The sequence below is a fragment of the Pecten maximus genome, chromosome 13 (assembly GCF_902652985.1).
Source record: "Pecten maximus chromosome 13, xPecMax1.1, whole genome shotgun sequence".
In the NCBI taxonomy this organism is placed as follows: Eukaryota; Metazoa; Mollusca; class Bivalvia; order Pectinida; family Pectinidae; genus Pecten; species Pecten maximus.
In genome coordinates this window covers 16,554,488-16,574,558 of record NC_047027.1, presented here as the reverse complement: position 1 = coordinate 16,574,558, position 20,071 = coordinate 16,554,488, and the positions used below count along the sequence as shown (strand labels likewise).

The 20,071-nt window shown below is 34.3% G+C and overlaps 1 protein-coding gene across 1 annotated transcript; it reads left to right on the top strand.

Annotated features, from left to right (window-relative positions):
- The first annotated feature begins 743 nt into the window (after window positions 1-743).
- On the top strand, window positions 744-17,740 carry LOC117340495 (WSC domain-containing protein 1-like). The gene is made up of 3 exons (XM_033902255.1): window positions 744-903; window positions 4,088-4,405; window positions 17,385-17,740. The coding sequence occupies exons 1-3, from the start codon at window positions 744-746 to the stop codon at window positions 17,738-17,740; spliced, it is 834 nt and encodes a 277-aa protein (XP_033758146.1).
- Window positions 17,741-20,071: the final 2,331 nt, after the last annotated feature.

Here is a 20,071-nt window from a genome sequence, read left to right as displayed (position 1 = left end):
TGGCCCAGCTTGGTTTAAAACCTCATCACAATATAGTGGTACACTCACATATATAGTTTAACAAATAAATAAATAAATGATATGATTACTAATATCCGGTACAAACTGGCATTTAGATTTTATATTTAGAGAGTTGTCTATATGTTTACGGTTTCGAAATGATCTTGTTACGCTGTTATAAAAACTATCTCCTGTAGGTGGTTTGTCGATCAATAAAGTCAAATGAAATGTTTTGAACAGTTTATGGTTCATTGAATACAAAACGCGGTTGGCCTAGCAACAACTGGACAAATGGTGTCGATACCCTTCTGTAGTGGGTGTCAACACTCGCAGCGATTTGCATACGGCATTTCAAAAGAATCACATCGCTTTAACGATTTTATTTTCACTGGAAGCGTTTTGTCTCAACGCTTTGGTCACTATTCATGGTGTTTTTATCGTCTGGCTATAAGTTGACTTATACAACCAAGCATCAGTCTGACCCATATTGAATGCCATATGCTAATAAGGGCCATGCGTGAAGCAGATGACATCCTACCGACCGCTTGGTAGGATTTAGTTCTACCCAGGAATCATATATGACAAGGCTTAAATCCACGATACTGATCATGTTAGCCATGTCACGCAAATGTTTCGGAACAATTTTCGGTATCTTTGGTCTTGGATTTATATTTATTATTATTAATACTAATTTTAACCTGCATCGCGCGGATTATGGATTAAGTCCCAGTACTGTTGTGGATATGACTACCAGCTCTCAGATATTTCAGAGTGAATCGGGTGCCTGTCCATTGAGAAATGTTGCTTTTATGACGAAGAACACAAGTTTCATATGTGTAGCTCTTCTGAGCTACCCAGGATCGGGAAACACTTGGGCAAGACATATGATTCAACAACTCACAGGTATGACGTATCATTTAAAAACTCGTTTTCGAACGTGCCTTCTAACATTAACAATTACAAGTAGTCTAGGTATCAATATTGGTGACATTATAAACAAAACAAAATGTTAAAAAGAAGAGAAATGATTTTATCTCAATTTAATCTCCTACTAAGACGATGCGATGGGGGCAGAAGATATGATTATTTTATTACATTTTTACCCATGAAATATCAAAAATTATTCATTCTATAAAAGTGATATTTTTCACTAGTGAAGAATATCATATTTTTCACTAGTGAAAAATATCACTTTTGCTGATTTGACCAATCAAATTAATGATTAGAAAATAACAAAATAATTGACCAATCAGAAAGTCCGACATATATGTCAGCACCTGGACAGGGGAAACTACTTTTTTTGTTTACAAATTATCGCTGTAGTCCTAGTTAGCAGGTTTTAGTTGATAAAAAATGTAATAAACAGAATATCTAAAGTGTCTTCAGTAAAACCAAATATATTTCACTCGTGTGGCTAATATTTTGATATTTTTCACTCATGCTGCGCACTCGTGAAGAATATCAAAATATTAGCCCCACTCGTGAAATATATTTGGTATCACTGAAGACACTGTTAGATATCCTCTATGTATCTTACCTCAGGTCAGCCATGTATGTTGTGAAAATGGGAACAAGTTGAATGTCGAATTAACACCTTTCGTGAGGAAAGCAGGTCACAGGGATGTCACTTTAAATTAGTGGACAATTGATAATTTGGAAATCGAAATATTTCAATGTGGGTCTGTATAAATTGGTTCTTACTATTCCTGCGTAGCGTGGACTCGATCGCTTGTTTGTCAGTGTAGTGTGACATGTGTCCTGCTGGTTGCTTTACGCCGTGGATTTAGTTTGTTTTATTTTGTTTAACGTCCTATTAACAGCTTAGGTCATTAAAGGACGGCCTCCCGTGCGTGCGACATGCATGCGTGTGGTGAATGAGTATTTGTGCTTTGGGAGGCTGCGGTATATTCGTGTTAAGTCTCCTTCTGATAGACCGGAACTTTTGCCGATTTATAGTGCTACCTCACTGAAGCACACTGCCGAAGACACCAAACAGGACACCCAATCCTGTCACAGTATACTAAAACGGGCTAACCACTCCTAATATGCTGAGCGCTAAGCAACTACCATTTTTAAAGACTTTGGTATGTCTCGGCCAGGGGAGAGAACCCAAAGCCTTCTTCACAGAGGCGAACGCTCAACTAAATGTCAAAAGTGAGGAAGTGTTAAGGGAGACGTTAGGAAGAAGAGAAAAGATAAGATCCCAAATTAAGTCGCCTCTTATGATCATGCAATGGGGGCAGCAGGTACAATTGTTACGCCCTACCTACAAGGCAGAATTAATGAAGTCGGAATTAGTTAATTTATCTTTATATATATTATGTATAAAATACCAGATATATACAAAGATATGAACTTTTTATTAAGGAGACTTTAAGCTATGCTAGAAAAAATTACTTACGTTCCTACAACCGCTAACCCTAGACAGATTCTAGATTCAACGGATAAGCGTTAAAACAAAAGATTTTGATTAATATATCCTTTTCTGTTAGCAAGTAACTAGAACTGTATTAACGGAGAACATATTAATTGGATGGAACTCGAATGTGTTAACCTTGAATTTGAAAAGGAAACCGAAATACGTATTTTGTATTGGCTAATAACGATTCTCAATTTCAGTAAAACAAAATAGTACAGGAAAATCAAATAATCCATCGGTATTGGCTGATAACGATACACAACTTTAAAAAAACAAAATAGTACAGAAAAACCAAATAATTCATGTGAAATGGCTGGTAACGAATATTAACTGTAGTAAAACAAAATAGTACAGAAAAACGAGATTATCCATCTGTAAAGGCCGATAACGATACTCAACTTAAGTTTAACAAAATAGTACAGGAAAACTAAATAATCCATTGGTATTGGCCGATAACGATACTCAACATCAGTTAAACAAAATAGTACAGGAAAACTAAATAATCCATTGGTATTGGCTAGTAATGTGGTTAAATATTGTTTAACGTCCTATCAACAGCTAAGGTTTCTTTAAAGGACGGTCTCCTGTGCGTGCGTGTTCAGTCTTAGTGTGATAGCCCGGAGCATTTGCAGATTTATAGTGTTACCTCAATGAAGCATGCTGCCGAAGACACCCTTAGCGGTCACACTATACTGGCAACGGGAAAACAAGTCGTCCCATTTCCAAAATGCTGAGCGCTAAACAGGAGTCGCAACTATAATTTTAAAGACACTGGTATGTCGCGGCTAGGGGAAAGGTCCTCAAATGGGCTAAGGAAATTGCTAAGAAAGAAGAGAAATGTAATGTCTCATATTTATTGGCCTCTTAAGACCATGCAATGAGGGCAGCAGGTACAATTCTGACGCCCTACTTGCATGACAGTGGCTGCTAACAATCAAATTAGTATTGAAGATAATTTGGCTTATCAATATACATATATATAAATAGAATAGTAACGGGGCCACAGTGTCTCGGCTGGGTTTAATAATGGTAGACGATGTTATTGTTTATAAGGTTGTATTGTGAGTTAAAAGTAACCATAACACATAACTATGTATGAAAGCATGTATGTATGGGTGTAAGCGTGTGATCACGTGCGTGTATATGCATTAATGTTTTTTTTTTATGTAGATATGGATGTGTGTGTGAAGTCATATATATATAAATAAAAAAAAAATCTTTTATAGTACGAACTCTTGCGATATATGTGTTACAAAATGAATGAATAGTATGGAACGTTGTGATATATTTGCACCACGTGTGTAAACCAGGATAAATTAAAGATACATTAATTATTGTCATACAAATATTTGTCACTTTAGCGTAATTACCTCTCACTACAGGAAGATGAAAGCAATATGGTTAGGTGAGGCCACCTCGTCAGCCACATATACTGTCTTGATTCTAACTGTAGCTGAGAGGTACACGTATGTACATTTTTCATCTATATTTACAAGTAAACAGTAAATAAACAAAAAAGGAAAATAGACAGATGTGTGTCGAATGAATCTTCTCCTGCGTGAGGACACAGATGTATACTTTAGTCCATGCCTGCTTTTGATAAATAAAATTATTTTGTACCTGAAAAAAAAAAAAAAAAAATTTGGCATTGTATTTTTTTTGTTACAGGTTATTGTACTGGAACCGTTTACTGTGATAAATTCCTGAGTACCAATGGATTTCCGGGAGAATGTATCTTTCCTAATCATAAGTCGAAAGGCTGTATAGTGTATAAAAGTCATTTGACGGAGAATTTGGCCCAGTTTCATAAGGCTGTGATTCTTATCAGAAATCCATTTGATGCTTTGAAGGCGTTTTTCAACTGGAGTTTAGGGAAAACTCCCAAAATATTAGTGAATGGTACAACCGTCGATGCATCAAAAAAGCCTAACAAAGCGCGGGATCGATTCCACGCCATAGTTGACCCCTCTAGTTTCAACACAACTGGTAAGTTCTGTATGATGTGTTATAATATTTAAGCAGTGAACTGTTACCAAATGGTAGTATACAGTCGATATGAATACAATTTGGCTGACAGATAAATAGAATGTTTAACGGGCGACATGAAATATTTATCTGTTACCCAAATTGTATTCATATCGACTGTATACATGTACTACCATTTGGTAACAGGTCAATGCTTATATTTACATTCATATCTTTTTAGCCCACCATCATCAGATGGTGGGCTATTCAAATCGCCCTGCGCCCGTGATCCGTGGTCCGTCCGTCCGTCCGTCCGTCCGTAAACAATTATTGTTATCGCTATTTCTCAGAAAGTACAGAAGGGATCTTTCTCAAATTTCATATATAGGTTCCCCTTGGTGCCTAGTTATGCATATTGCATTTTGAGACCAATCGGAAAACAACATGGCCGACAGGCAGCCATCTTGGATTTTGACAATTGAAGTTTGTTATCGCCTATTCTCATAATGCATTGAAGGGACCTTTCTCAAATTTCATATATAGGTTCCCCTTGGTGCCTAGTTATGCATATTGCATTTTGAGACCAATCGGAAAACAACATGGCCGACAGGCAGCCATCTTGGATTTTGACAATTGAAGATTGTTATCGCTATTTCTCAGAAAGTAATAAAGGGATCTTTCTCAAATTTCATATTTATGTTCCCCTTGGTGCCTAGTTATGCATATTGCATTTTGAGACCAAACAGAAAACAACATGGCCGACAGGCAGCCATCTTGGATTTTGACAATTGAAGTTTGTTATCGCTAATTCTCAGAAAGTACTGAAGGGATCTTTCTCAAATTTCATATGTAGGTTCCTCTTGGTACTTAGTTATGCATATTGCATTTTGAGACCAATCGGAAAACAACATGGCCGACAGGCAGCCATCTTGGATTTTGACAATTGAAGTTTGTTATCGCTATTTCCTTGAAAGCACTGAAGGTATCTTTCTCAAATTTCATATATAAGTTCCCCTTTGTGCCTAGTTATGCATATTGCATTTTGATATCCATTGGAAAACAACATGGCCGACAGGCAGCCATCTTGGATTTTGACAATTGAAGTTTGTTATCGCTATTTATCAGAAATTGCTGAAAGGATCTTTCTGAAATTTCATTTGAAGGTTGCCCTCTGTGCCTAGTTATGCATATTGCATTTTGAGACCAATCGGAAAACAACATGGCCGACAGGAAGCCTTCTTGGATTTTGACAATTGAAGTTTGTTATCACTATTTCTCGGAAAGTAATGAAGGGATCTTTCTCAAATTTCATATTAAGGTTCCCCTTGGTGCCTAGCTATGCATATTGCATTTTGAGACCAATCGGAAAATAACATGGCGAACTTGAAGCCATCTTGGATTTTGACAATTGAAGTTTGTTATCGCTATTTTACAGAAGGTACTGAAGGGATCTTTCTCAAATTTCATGTGTAGATTCCCTTGGGTCCCTGATGTTGCATTTTGGGACCAATCCGAAAACATCATGGCCGACAGACAGCCATTATCGCTAAATCTTAAATTTTATATATAGGTTCCCCTTGTTTGAAAAGTACTGGAGGGCTGTTTCTGAATTTACACAGATTAGTAAGACTTAGAGGAAGGGAAAAGTAGAGAAAAGATCAATCTGACATGGAACCTATGAAGATCATTCAATGGTGGGCGCCAAGATCCCTCTGGGATCTCTTGTTTTTTATTTACTGTAGCTTAAGACGCGCTCCCCCTATCACTGACGTCATCAGGTTCAAATACCGGAACAGCCGAAACTTTCAGAAGGATTGATATAGTTCCTGATGACGTTATTAATAGCAAGCACATAAGAACGTTTAATGTATAAATTTGGTTTTATTTTTTATTTCATATACGCTTGTAGATATCGTCAAATTATTCACAATTGCATAATTTCTGATTGTTTAAATTCCAAGCCGTTTTTCAGTGCAATGCTATACGGTTAACATTTAGAAGTGATGCGGCTTTGAACGGGAATTGCACAGTAAAGGACAGACCCGATTCCTCGGAAATACTTCAGTTTCTATCGACTGGATTTACATCATTTTCAGAAGAATACCAGTTCTTAAATTCTAAATGAAAGTCGCCTTGATAGTAGGTGAAAACGATTCCAAAGATATTTCTTTCGAAACAGATTCGAGTCTAACCATTCGCATCTTAGCAGTCGATTTTCAACTTCACAGGGGCTGGATTTTGTAAGGTAGGCCTTTAGCATCAGTGAATAACCACAAAACTAAAATCCAATATACATACACAACCGGAAACCATGTCGATGCTCCCGATTTTTCACAAGATTTTTATTTAATTATTTTTCATAAATACTAGACTTTTAATATTGTCGTGTCTTACATTTCTGAAAATTCGGAAACGAGCCCCTGTGAGTGTGACGACATTGACAATTTGATAATTCTTAGATCAAGAACGGCGCTTATAGTTATTTTGTGTTGACTACATTTTGTTTTAATTATACAACATTACTCTCATAACTTGTGAAATTGCTTTATTTTTTTGGGTGTTGTGGATAATAAAGCTAGCATTCGAAATATCTCCAGGCCGAAAGTAACTGGCGGCCATTGTTTTGACCAGCATTACCTGGGGCTGTATTCCTACTCTGACCGAATCACTGTAAATTGTAATATACAGTCTCATGAATACAATTTGGTTTACCAACGATATATAGGGAAATGCAACACGGAATGTAAATATATATATATATATATATATACATAATAAAATAAAAAGTCAAACAAAGATCTGCTGTCTCCCTAGAACTTTCGCGGCTATATCGTGCCGCTCTTCAGGGGATTATGAATTTTATTCGGTACATCATTTTATGACGTCATAATAGTAGGGTACATACTTTACAAAACATTCATTAGTCGAGTTTAAATGGGTTGAAACCAACTATATGATACATTTTAAACAAACCAATCCATTACAAACTTAAATGGAGCAATTACATCGTATAGATCTGTACAGCAGATCTATGATCTATAGATCCGTACTCCGTACTAAAATTAAAACCGATCATATTATACAAAGATTTTGCCATGTAGTACATGAAAAATTGTTGCGGTAACTTGAAATAATGTAAACTTTCAAGAGTAAATTGCGTTAGTAAACACCATCAAACATAAGTTTCATATGTGTACATAACAACAGTACATACAAGATAATATACATGTATGCATACATGTACATGTACATTCGGTCAGTTATGGAGATATCTATTGAATACATAATTTATTTTGTCTTATCACGCTCAGAATTTAACATTGGCTGCATTAACTGTATGGAATACATTTCGTTATTCTCTCTTTATAATGCATCCGAGTTCGACATTTGGCAAAATGGCAAAACCAAAAAGATGTCATCAGCACATATGTGAAAGTGTTCCTTAACAGTCAAATATCGCAAGTGTTCCGTTTTTGTTTGCTGGCGGTGAAAGGTCATACGTTTTCGTAATTCCATGCCAGTCTGGCCAATATAAAAATCTGGACATTTACTGCATATTAGAGCATTGATGACATTCTTTGATGTACAATTCATATCAGTTTTAATTTTGAAATGAAAATCATTTTTTAATGTATAACTTGACAGTCTATAATAATATCGCATGTTTTACATCGCTTTTGCATACATTTTGTGACAGATGTTTCTCTTCAGAATCAAATTTTCAAGCACATACGATTTTTTGGTTGACGTTTACAATTTATGATTTTCTATTTATCGAGTATAGATTTCATTCTTTCGCTGTTTTTCAAAAAATTCCCGCTACCTCTAACAATAGGACATATATTATAGTTGCTTTGGTTGTATGCACTTACAAAAGGAATAATATTACAGGAACCTAGCTTCTCCTGTATGTGTAACTGAATTGGCCCCTCTGCCTTCAATGTACATGTAGGACGTACGTGGGCTTCTTCAATTTTAATGCCCATCAATTTTATATATATATCGGCACTGATTTTAAGCTCAACTGTCTGAAGGTCATGTGAACTTATGTCTTTTGAACCTTTTCTCCATCAACAAAAAGCTGATGGAACTAATATGCGACCTATAGCATAGGTAAAATTGAATAAGGTTTTACACGTTTAAAGTGGAACCCGGTCAAACAAATGCAACCGTTGTTTTCTAGAGACATTAATGAACATATCGTTTATGTTATGTGATACACATGAGCTTATATGTTAACCTGTAACGTTAGTTTTTCGCATGTTTTGACGAACTTTTCAAACAGCTAAAACAGCAATAGTACGTCCATTGGTTAGCTATAATCAAAGTGACATCTGTTGAATTGTATCGCAGCGATGATTTTATAAGCTTTAAAAAATATATGTGGATTAACAATTTTGGTAACACTTATAATGAAGATCACCATAGTCAAAAGTGTTTAAAAGACTTTTTTTTGAGTAACCGAAAATTGACAGCAATATTTAACTACACATAAAAAACTAAACAAAGTGTAGTGTTGCAAATTAATTCTATCTTGAAACTAAATTTATTCAAATGTCTCAATTACAAGGTACATTGGCATTTTGGTCCTTAATTTTATTGAGGGTCAACAATACATTCGTTTTCGATGGCCGAGCGGTTAAGGTGTACCGACACTTTTTCACTAGCCCTCCACCACTGTTTTGCGAGTTCGAAACATACGTGGGGCAGTTGCAAGGTACTGACCGTAGGCCGGTGGTTTTTATCCGGGTACTCCGGCTTTCCTCCCCCTCCAAAACCTGGGACGTCCTTAAATGACCCTGGCTGTTAATAGGACGTTAAACAAAAGCAAACCAATCATTAAATGACCCTAGCTGTTAATAGGACGTTAAACAAAATAAACCAAACCAAACCAAATCGTTTTGTTAGTTTTAACCATCAAATTTGTTCTTTAAAATAATGTATTCGGGTATATCTAATATGATGTGCACATATTGTACATTGCTGTTTAATGTGAACAGTTACATGACTCAAAATACACGTATCTGATTTATTTTGAAAACAAGGAAATTTATGAAATTATGTTTTTTTTTTCTATTTTCTAACATTTCCTTCGTATTAAATGTATTACGGTCACTTTTGTTGTCACTAGGTATCGATACATCGTACCATAGCATCACCGACACGTTTAAGGAGGAAGTAACGGCTGTGTGGTAGTTTCATTCACTTGACCCCCCCCCCCCTTTTTTTTTTTACTTTGTTTGAACTTTAAATTAAAAAAAAAAAATCCTGACTGTTTTGTTTTGTTGATATATGGAAATATGTGTTTTAAGGTTTTTTTGTGTGCAATCCAAGGTCAAATGATAAAAAGTTAAAAACCCTGTAGAGAAAGAAAATTAATTGTACTTCATTTGCGAGTTTGGTGATCACCGCAACCCTGCATCCTCTTTTAAAATACTTTACTTTGAACATTTTTACTTTATCGTTGTTTTGACACAATAATATGATAGGGTACCCTTGACGACAGCTTAGACCAATGTTGACATAATTTGATATTGTATTTTCCAAAGTGTTTAACGAGTTGATAAATTCCGTATCGTTTAATAGATTTATGTAGCTAAGAAAGAAAAAGTAATAATAATTTCTTTCTAGCTTAAGATATAATGTTCGAATTGTGTACATAATTGTTTTTTATATTGAACTTGTAGACATGGTTGGATTAAATGACGTGCCTTCCTATGTCATTGTAAACAGGATTTCCAAATTTTAGGTAATAACAACTTCTTGAACAGTTAGTTTTAATCATTTCTAGCAAAGTCATATTTTCAAAACAAGAACTATGATGGTAGCAACGAAAACATAGCTGATTAATATGCATCTAACATGTCGAACTTCATATCGCACAAAGAAATTATATATTTTCAAATAATAGCTCCAGGTCAACCTGAATATCTCGAAATATTGTGCTGCAATTTTTTACGTCAATAGTCAATATCTATCACGAGAATGGTGACAATGACAATAGTAGCAATGAATATGGAATCAACTGAGATATCCCATTTTCCGGTATTCGTTGTAACAATGATACATTTATTTTAATGTTATTTTGAGCTGTATGTTTTCGATCGTTGTAATTGAAAGACTACCATATTATCCCTTGTTACAACATATACCTTAAAATGCGATACCTCAGTGCAACTGTAATGTATAATAATATTAATATTCGTTCCATTTCTGTTATTTACTATTTAATTAAGATAACCTCACAAGATAGTGTCTACAAGATAAAATAAACCGGTAAAATAGCAGAGTTTCGTAACGGCCAAGGGTAATGTTGTTATATATTATAAATCACCTCGAACTCCAACGCTGGTTTTACTCATAGGACTTACTCTAGGCGACATTGCAATTTAATTAAAATCTATATCGACATTCTCACTACGTTACAATGTAACGTAGTGAGAATGACCATCTATATTTAAATTAGATTGGGCGACATTGCAATGTGATACCCAGTTGTGACAGAATAATCGAAAACAGAACATTTCTCCTGCCTAACGCTTAGAATACTAGGAGTAGGACGGCTGGTTCGTCCATTGACAGTATAATCTAACAGGGTGAGGTGTCCTGCTTGGTATCATCGGCACTTTGCAGTTGTGGTATAGGGGATTCAATTATTTTCAAATTAAAACCAGAAATGCATCATGAAAGGCCCTTACAGAAGGTAAAACCTTTTAAACATTTTTATGAGAATACATCGTGATATTAAGATGTTGAGTCCATAATTTTGGCGGTCGCCATTCTAGGTGAAAAGGCTACACATCCCTGGCTTTGAAATAGAAAGTTTGTGAGCAAGATTTTGTGTAAACACCTACCCCGTTTTAAATCCCCTAAGTATGATAGGACAACATTCTGAATAACATGAAATAGACTCAATCTATTTAAAATTTTACATGAATGTAACGTAGTGAGAATGACCATCTATATGTTAATTAGATTGGAAATAGACCTATTTAAAAATCGTTCCGAGAAGCAATCAATTTTTGACGTTATGACATACACCACTTTAAACTGGCAAATAACACAGCACGTAGTTATATGTGACTTGAATAATTTATTTTCATGGTATTGAAATAGTTTGTTTTCTCTATAATCTACAGATCATTGATTCCTAAAGATATTTTAATCTGATTTATTTGTTCAGCTCCACTGACCGAATATATTATTTGAAAAGCAAAGTTTATATCAAATTGTTTATAAACATGAAAATATCAATGATAATGTCGCACAGACGTACGTGGTCATGTTGTTTCCACACGTAAAACAGGTTTCTACTAGAAATCTTTTACTAGTAGCAAAGAGTATGTTAGAAAATATAGGACCCTGATTATAAGAGATGGCCGAGTCTCGCACACAATTTAATAAATAGTCAAAACCAAATATATTTATGTGTGTGTCATTTCCATATGTCATTGTACATGTTAGAGTGCATCAGGGCCAGGTTGTGAATTTGATGTAAATATACATATGCAACCCTGTATAAATCAAATACTTAATTGATATATCAATAAATTAAAAGAAGTATTTCGTCGCATTCACTGTATTGATTAAATTAGAGAGGAATATATTGAATTTGATTATGCATTAAATCAACATGTATGGCTGTTTTAAGTCGAGCATGCACGGGGAAAGAATAAGCCTGCTGTCTATCACTGTATGTCGTAAGAGACGATTAATATGACCAGGATGGATGTGCTGCTTTGTGTCTTCGGCAGTATACTTCAGTGAAATAGCACTATAAATTGGTAAAAGTTCCGGACTATCACAAGGCGACTTTACACAAACATACCGCAGCCTTCTAAACCATACATACACACTCACCACACGCATACATATCGCATTCACGGATTACCATCCTTAAACATTGTTGATAGGGCGGTTAACAAGTTAAACAAAACCAATTGTGTCCCCTGCCGGGTTGGGGATGATTTCTTCTTTGTCTTCCCTTATTGGACATTGCAGAGTCCAATGATCAGGTTAACTGTATCACGACATGTTTATCGCTGAAGGTGACTAAAATTGAGGCCCCTGAATAATCGGGGATTTGTTTTTTCTGTTTGATTTCTTTAGAGGCCATTGAAGGTAACACTCTATATCTTATATTCCTATGAAACACTTTGTATCCGATAGTTTCTTTCCTTCGCTGCTCTTTTTGTACTTTGTTCGCTTATGTATATAGGTAACTCCTTGACATCCGTCCTCATACGAAACTAAAACAAAAACAAAAAACAGTTAATACACAGAAAACCAAATGTGCATTAAAACCAATGTAAATAGCAAAACGATGCTGTTTTATGTGTTCTAACGCTGTAATTAACATTGGGAAGCATTTAGTTTAAATAATATCAAATGTGATTTTAGATGACATTTGCTGTTCAAAGGTCTAACGCAGGGCCTCTCAACCTTTGTAATACGTATTTAAAAAATTATGTACATTTATATATATCTATATATATATATATAAACCCCCGACAATCCTTATTTCTGAAGTTTGTTCATGCATATATGTCTTTGATATATGACTATACAAATACATATATTGGACATTATTTTGAATATAAAATTATTCAACATGAACCAGGGGATATATACACTTAGTACTTTAGCTGAGCGTTGAAATCGGAAATATGTGAAGCGCTTTCATTATTTGGTATCAGATTTGCATTGACTTTCAATTCCTACCACGCCCTGCATAGCGGGACGCAATTATAGCTAGACAGTAGTTTTAGTTCTGATGCTTTCGTATGGTAGCAATTGACCCGTGACGAAACGTCAATGACCGCATGGTATGCTCTCCTCTCCATCTATTGATAATTGAAAACCTTACAACTCTATCAACAGGGGATTAATATGTTGGCCAACATTCCCTTTTAGGTCATTAATCCTATTCATATACCTATAATTCCCAACACTGACCCAATTTAATCCTACCACACATTTTATCATCAATGGTATACAGACTGCACGATGTTTAGCGTGAAGTAAACACGGTTTTTAAAAGTAGAGCTAATGATTAAACATGTTTTAACAAACATTAGTTTTGTAAATTAGCATTCCTGCGATCATCCGTTTACTGTCGAGCATTTAATGATTTATTCCTCCAATTTTAAAGACTCAAGAGGCATTTTGAATCTATAAATATATGCATTGCTAATCGATATAAACTACATGCAACGGACCTTCATGATAAAATATTATGTGTTTTACCACCAGTCCGTTTTAAATCCGTGATTTTTGAAATTTTCACCTTCGATGAGTTTGATGTATTTATTTCCAGAAACGATTTTTAGGCTGGTGTTGTTTTTGATTGGCCGTCAGACAATACAATGCAATACATCAAAAGGTCGATTTCAATGAAGTTTGACGCGAATCATTTACAAACTGTTCATTCATTATATTTGCAAATAAGAACACGCCATCCACTACACGCATGTATCAATGAAAAGAGCTATTTAACAATACAAAATAAAAAGAATATTGATATCCTTTAGCGATATGTCTTTCCGCTTGGAAATTTTATTTTATGATTGATTTTCAACATATAAATATTAAACAAAATACCATGAATCTTAATAATGGAGATGTTTTGTTGACATGGTTACATCACTTTTTGATATACTAACAACACATTGCAGGTTTGCTCTTCTAATTGGGCCTACGTAAGGGTCGCTCTATAGTCAAACCTCACTGCAATTGAATGTAAAAAGGCACATTTAAACAATGTCCCCTCCCCTGGTTCATTTACGGGTTCAAAATAATGTCGGAGTCTATAAACTTTACCGGTCAGCTTCCTCCAAACTACATTGTCCTTTCAATATAAAGCGTATATTGTGTATTGCTGAATTTCTATTCAGATTCTCCTCTTAATTATTGAAATGGTTGTCACTGGAATTAGTTTAAGCAATAGGATATATATATATTGGTATTTAAATAGTAAGGATTGTAGATCGCTGATAAAACTACAGTTTGAAAGAAAAAGACTATTTATTGCAATACTCATCTATGACCTGTTCAATGTCTTTTTGTATTTCGCCATACACTTATGATATTATATTTTTTAGTTCCGACATTACACACAATAATAGTTATCATATAATGCACACATACATGCGTTATCAGTATTATGGTATATGTATTACACATGTAGATGTACATACAATATCGATTATTAAGTAATACATAAATACATTATAAATGGGAAAAAATATACACACATTCTACATAACGTTACGGGTGATTGTTTATTTTTCAAAATATTTTAACATATATAATCATTCATGTAAATGTTAACAATCAGCATCCTTGTCTTATTTCAACCTTGTCATCATTGTTGACATAATTATTTGCAAATGTTAATATCGATACAACATTCACACAAACCTTTGACGCTAAACAAATAAACAAAATTCCTCATAATCAATATTTTACATTAAGTATTTACTCCAAAAAATCCTTTCATCATTATTAACATTTATGCAAAAAATAAAATACACAAATATAGTAACCTTTTATAAAGACTAGAGGGAATTGCATGGCATCAGCCATCTGTGTGATTACATTTCTTAACAGATAAATATATATGTTGTTAAGCATTGATGTCATTTTTCATTGTTTCATCGGGGTATGAAAAACAGTTTTGTTTGCAAATTCCGCGTAGCGGATTCTTACAGAAGTTTGCAAACAAAATTTGTTTTTTCCGATGAAACTAAAAAGTACAGAAGTAGGTAAACTATTCCATATGTGAGGACTGCAGACATACAATATACAAAAACAAGCACACGTTTATTAAGACGAATCCATACAAACTGTTGTTAAACTTTGTTTAAAAGATAAACATGAGGTTGAATTTCTGACAAATTCAGATAAAACAATAATTATTCGTTGACAGATCCTGGTAGGTAATACATCTCTTAAACATCGGTTTACATAGTGGTAAGTAAATCAAGTTATTTGTACATGATATAGTAGATCAAAAATGTGTCAAAAATTGTTTAAATATTCTGGAGTCAAGTAAGGTAAAACCTTGTACATAAAACTGAACCTTATAGAAAACACGTTTAGAAACAGGTAACGAGTGATTTTTTTTTTATACATATCACATTATCATGAAATAAAACCACATTTCAATATATCCTAGCTGCTCTTTTTAGATGTTTGTCAGGTCCAGCATTATTGTTTTGTGAATTGATTCAAAGATGTTTACACAAGCGAAAACGTGTATTGACAAAACAGGCAAAATATGTTAGACATGAAACCTGATTTAGGGAGACAGAAATTGCTATTATTAATATGCTTATTTAAGAAAAATATTCACCCACAACGACATCAGGTTTGTTTGTTTTTTGTTTTTTGTTTTTTACATTTGAAAGGCTGTGATTTCGTCTACCCTTGTGATAATTACAAATAAACATCAATCAAGTTTTGGTATTTATGCACATTGCGTTTGAACTTTACAATTTGGAAATTAGTTGTTCATCAGCATTTAGTTTGTATCTAATAATATACTTATTCATCCCCTTTTGGGTCAAAAAGGGGGATTTCAACACGTGGGAGGAGACTAGGCTTGCTGATACATGTTTGGGTATTGGTTATAAATAATGTGAAAACATTCAGAACGGTTTTGATAAATATATATATATATATATATATATATATACATCTTTAGTTTCTTTGACATCCTTCAGGGAATTAAATGTACTAGTTTATCCATCTTGGAGTCTATAAAACATCTCATTTTATCAAATAGATAGCCAGGAATCTGGTCCGTGGCCTTACGTTTATTCGATAGCAATCAAGGCTCGTAGGGCGAGGTATCAGATAGGGATGTCATGTTGACAATCCTCTACAATATACACGCTTCAAGCGATATTTATCATGTAGTCAATTTAAGAAAACACGGAAACAGTAATATAATTTATGCCATGTTGTGTTGATGAAAAAAAATCATATGATCATTGAATTCCTTGACTCTAAGATCATTCAGTAGGCTGTTAACATCGGCATACCGGGAGTGATGCAGGATTATATTCTTTTTTAAATTAATTCACCTGTATGTTTATTTTTTTAACTGTATTTAGTAAAAAAAAACTTGCGTTGCATTCGTTCTACAAATCCATTAAATCACTTTGTGTTCAAAACGTGAAGATACACCCGGCGGCTTTGGTATGTACAATAGATATGCCTACTGACATGGAAAATAGCCACTATAAAAACTTGGTCAATACAGATAACCAATGCTTCATTTTTTTTTTATATGAACTAAGATCCAATACAAAATTTAAATCCGATTGAAATACATATATACTACTTCATACGACTAATCCCGTATTTCATCGGTTTGCAATTGTGATCGTCCGATCCTACAAAACAGTTGTGCGATGCAATCCAGTGTAAAGTTTGTCAATGATATTTTTTTCGAATCTGTCAACGCATTCATCATTTTGAAATATTGAAAACATATGGGTCTGTTCCACAATATATTAGTGAAATGATCCAAAATTGTTTTGTTTAATTATTTTACTTATGCGATTTTCCGTTAACACTGATAAAAAAATGTCTAACCGCGCTTGGCTCAGAAAAATATGAAATTAATTAATAAATTTTGGAGGTCGATTAGCTAACTGTTTATCTTGTTAATACGGCTACTATATTCAGCTCAGAAGTCCAATACTGAAGGCGCAAAAACTTTGTGGGCAACATTGCAGAACAAAAACGTAATTAAAAGAAGAAGACATATTTCGCCTTAAAAATAGAACGTGGTTGTTAAATAGACGCAAACGAAAAGTTCAATATTTTGTTTATATTATTTTGTTAGTTTTTCGATATTGTATTATTACCTGAGCGACATCAACTTACCAATGCATTTTAGTTTTTCCTTTTAAAATCTCGAACAAGACAGCTATAAAACAATAAATAACAACAAAAATGATCCGGAAATCATTTTTTTTTCTTATTTTTCTAGGTTGGGATAAGTACGTCAAAGAACAAATCATTGAGTGGAAAGTATCCTACCTAGCCTGGTTCAAGACATTCGCTAACAGTTCCCTGGTGGTGCGCTATGTGGATTTGAAAGAAAACCTCATCCCTACCCTGAAACGGATTAGTATTTTTTTAAATGTTCAAACGACAGAAGCGGAATATATGTGTACCGATTTCAATAAGGAGGGACGACATCACCGGAAACAGAAATATTCCCTAAAGACAAGCGACATCTTCACAGATGAGCATATCAGCATAATAAATGATGCCATTGCGGAAGTTATGATTGCAGCGAAGAATAGATATGGATTAAAAGATTTTATTTTTGCTTATCCTTAATAGTGATTCAAACATTATTGTACAATAACACAACATATATTTATTATTTTCATATTTATTAATCATTTGTCAATGTCATTCAAGTACTCCCTATCCCGTTATATTAATAAACCTTACTGTTTTCTTAGAAGCGATATTAAACCCGGTAATTAGTATCATCATATAATTTCACATTTAACCAGCCATTTCTTTAACAATATATCGTAACCCCTAGCCAAATCGCCATCGTTTACTTTTCTTTTTCCTGAAACCGATGGAATCATCTTAGATGCATAAGTCATTCGTGTATAATCACACAGGTAAATAAAACCAGATGTATAGTAATGTTATATCCCGATGTTATTGACCGTATGCAAAATAAGCTTTCGGTCCTGATCATATAAACCAGAGTGTAATCGAGGAAGCAGCCGAAAATATAAGTTATCTACTTTAAACCTGATTTAATAACTACTACATGTGATTTTCTTATATCCACGGACAAGGGCTCATGTTTCTCTTGTGTAGAAAAGGACGAATCGATTTAACTGTTTTCAGAAATTGCCGTCCTTTCTCTCCTTTGTCTATCCTAGGAAAGTTATGAGATGATGTGTCTATACATATGCATATAACTTTTCAACTGACAAGCCTCTTCTTCTATCTGATAAGTCTGGCTTCAGATCTGTTGATTCCACTTTTGATAAAAACAAAGAACTTTTTGACCGAGTATGGCATCGTGGCCTTCTTTCCGAAACTGCTACATGTTAATCAATTGAAAACCGACGAACCCCTCTCAATGAATAACACTACACTATCAGAAGTAACGTGTTGTTTATCCTCGTTGTTTATTGATGTATTTATTTTGACATACATTGAATAAAATTCATTATTTTGGTGTTCACATTTTGTATTCAATTTTGCGTCATGGAGACGACAACTTGACAAATTAACTGAAAAGTTCACTTACTATGGTCTCTTTATACTGACAATAGGCACTGGTTGTCATTAGCAGTATGTTTCAGTAAAATAGCACTATAAAGTCGACATTATATTTGTGCTACCATACGGACACAAGCATGAACATATCACAGTCTTCCAAAACGCGCACATAGTCGTCACTCATGTTACACAAATGGAAGGCCGCCTTTGAATGACCAAAGCTGGACGTTAAATAAAACAAAACTAAACCTTGCTACTGTCGCAGGAACGGGGTGTCCTTGTCCGTCTTTGGTTGTGTCAGACATTCATCACACATTGCTGCTCATTTAAACCCGAGGGCAAGTCAAATTGCATTACATGCACTACACTGTATCTTCTGCGATTTACACGTGACAATGTCAATGTTGAATTATTTTGACTACATACATGTACAAAGACAACCTTACATGCATTGACGGCAACTTACCGAAATTAAGGATTCAAATATGTTGAAAAATTTGAATATCTTCTCAATAAACAAGATAAATAAGGTCATGACAGTCGATTACCATACTCTGATGAATAGGGACAGAGAATATTAAAATGAACAAACATTTATCTGCTTCCAATGCCACAGGGGTAAGACATACAACATATCAATGACATATCACAAAAAGCAAGAACCATCCAAATCTATCCATGTTAAGCTTATCGGGCCATAGTGGAAAACTGAACATATCATGTTCACGAAAATTAAAGGATAGGTACAGTTATAAAAGTAAGCACAGGAATCAATAACTTAACTTTCAAGTTGAATGTGTATTTGGGCATCGTCTCAAATGCAAATAAATTTGACATTTATTTGTCATCAATAACAAAGTAATCAATATGCAAATATCGGCCTCAAACACGTTCGTCTTTAAAGGAAGGATATTTCTGCAAAAAGTCATACCTTGCAAATATTCTTTATTCCCCATTAAGGAATCTATTGATCTAACGCTTTGACCAAATATTATACCGTAAAACACAGAGATAACGATCAACACTAATTGAAACAAATATGGAATTATCAAATACATGTATGTATAGTGTTGCACATGACCTTGATCATTGAAACAGTTATCAAATATGTTTAAGACATTGATGAGGCTATATGTAAACTTACTATATAGATAATATAGTTTAGATAATGGTACCTCATTGTAATCAAGGAATAAGTATGTTTGGGATATGTGGAAATCGTGGAATTTCCGGAAGTGTTGCAAATGGAAGTCTTAGAAAAGGATTTTTTGGTTAGGAAGAGTAATCGGTCCGATCGGTATTCGAGGCCTTTGGTTTCAATTATTTCCAATTAGATCAAATATTCCACCCTAGCATCTGTCGTCCCTTTGGGATCCTGAACAATCTTGACAACACGCATTTGGAGCTGGAGTATTG

Excerpts from the sequence above, each read along its gene's own strand:
- LOC117340495 (XM_033902255.1), top strand. The coding sequence starts at position 744 with ATGACTACCAGCTCTCAGATATTTCAGAGTGAATCGGGTGCCTGTCCA. Across the intron at positions 904-4,087 it reads TATGATTCAACAACTCACAG|GTTATTGTACTGGAACCGTT; the intron begins GTATGACGTATC and ends TTTTTGTTACAG. Across the intron at positions 4,406-17,384 it reads CTCTAGTTTCAACACAACTG|GTTGGGATAAGTACGTCAAA; the intron begins GTAAGTTCTGTA and ends TTATTTTTCTAG.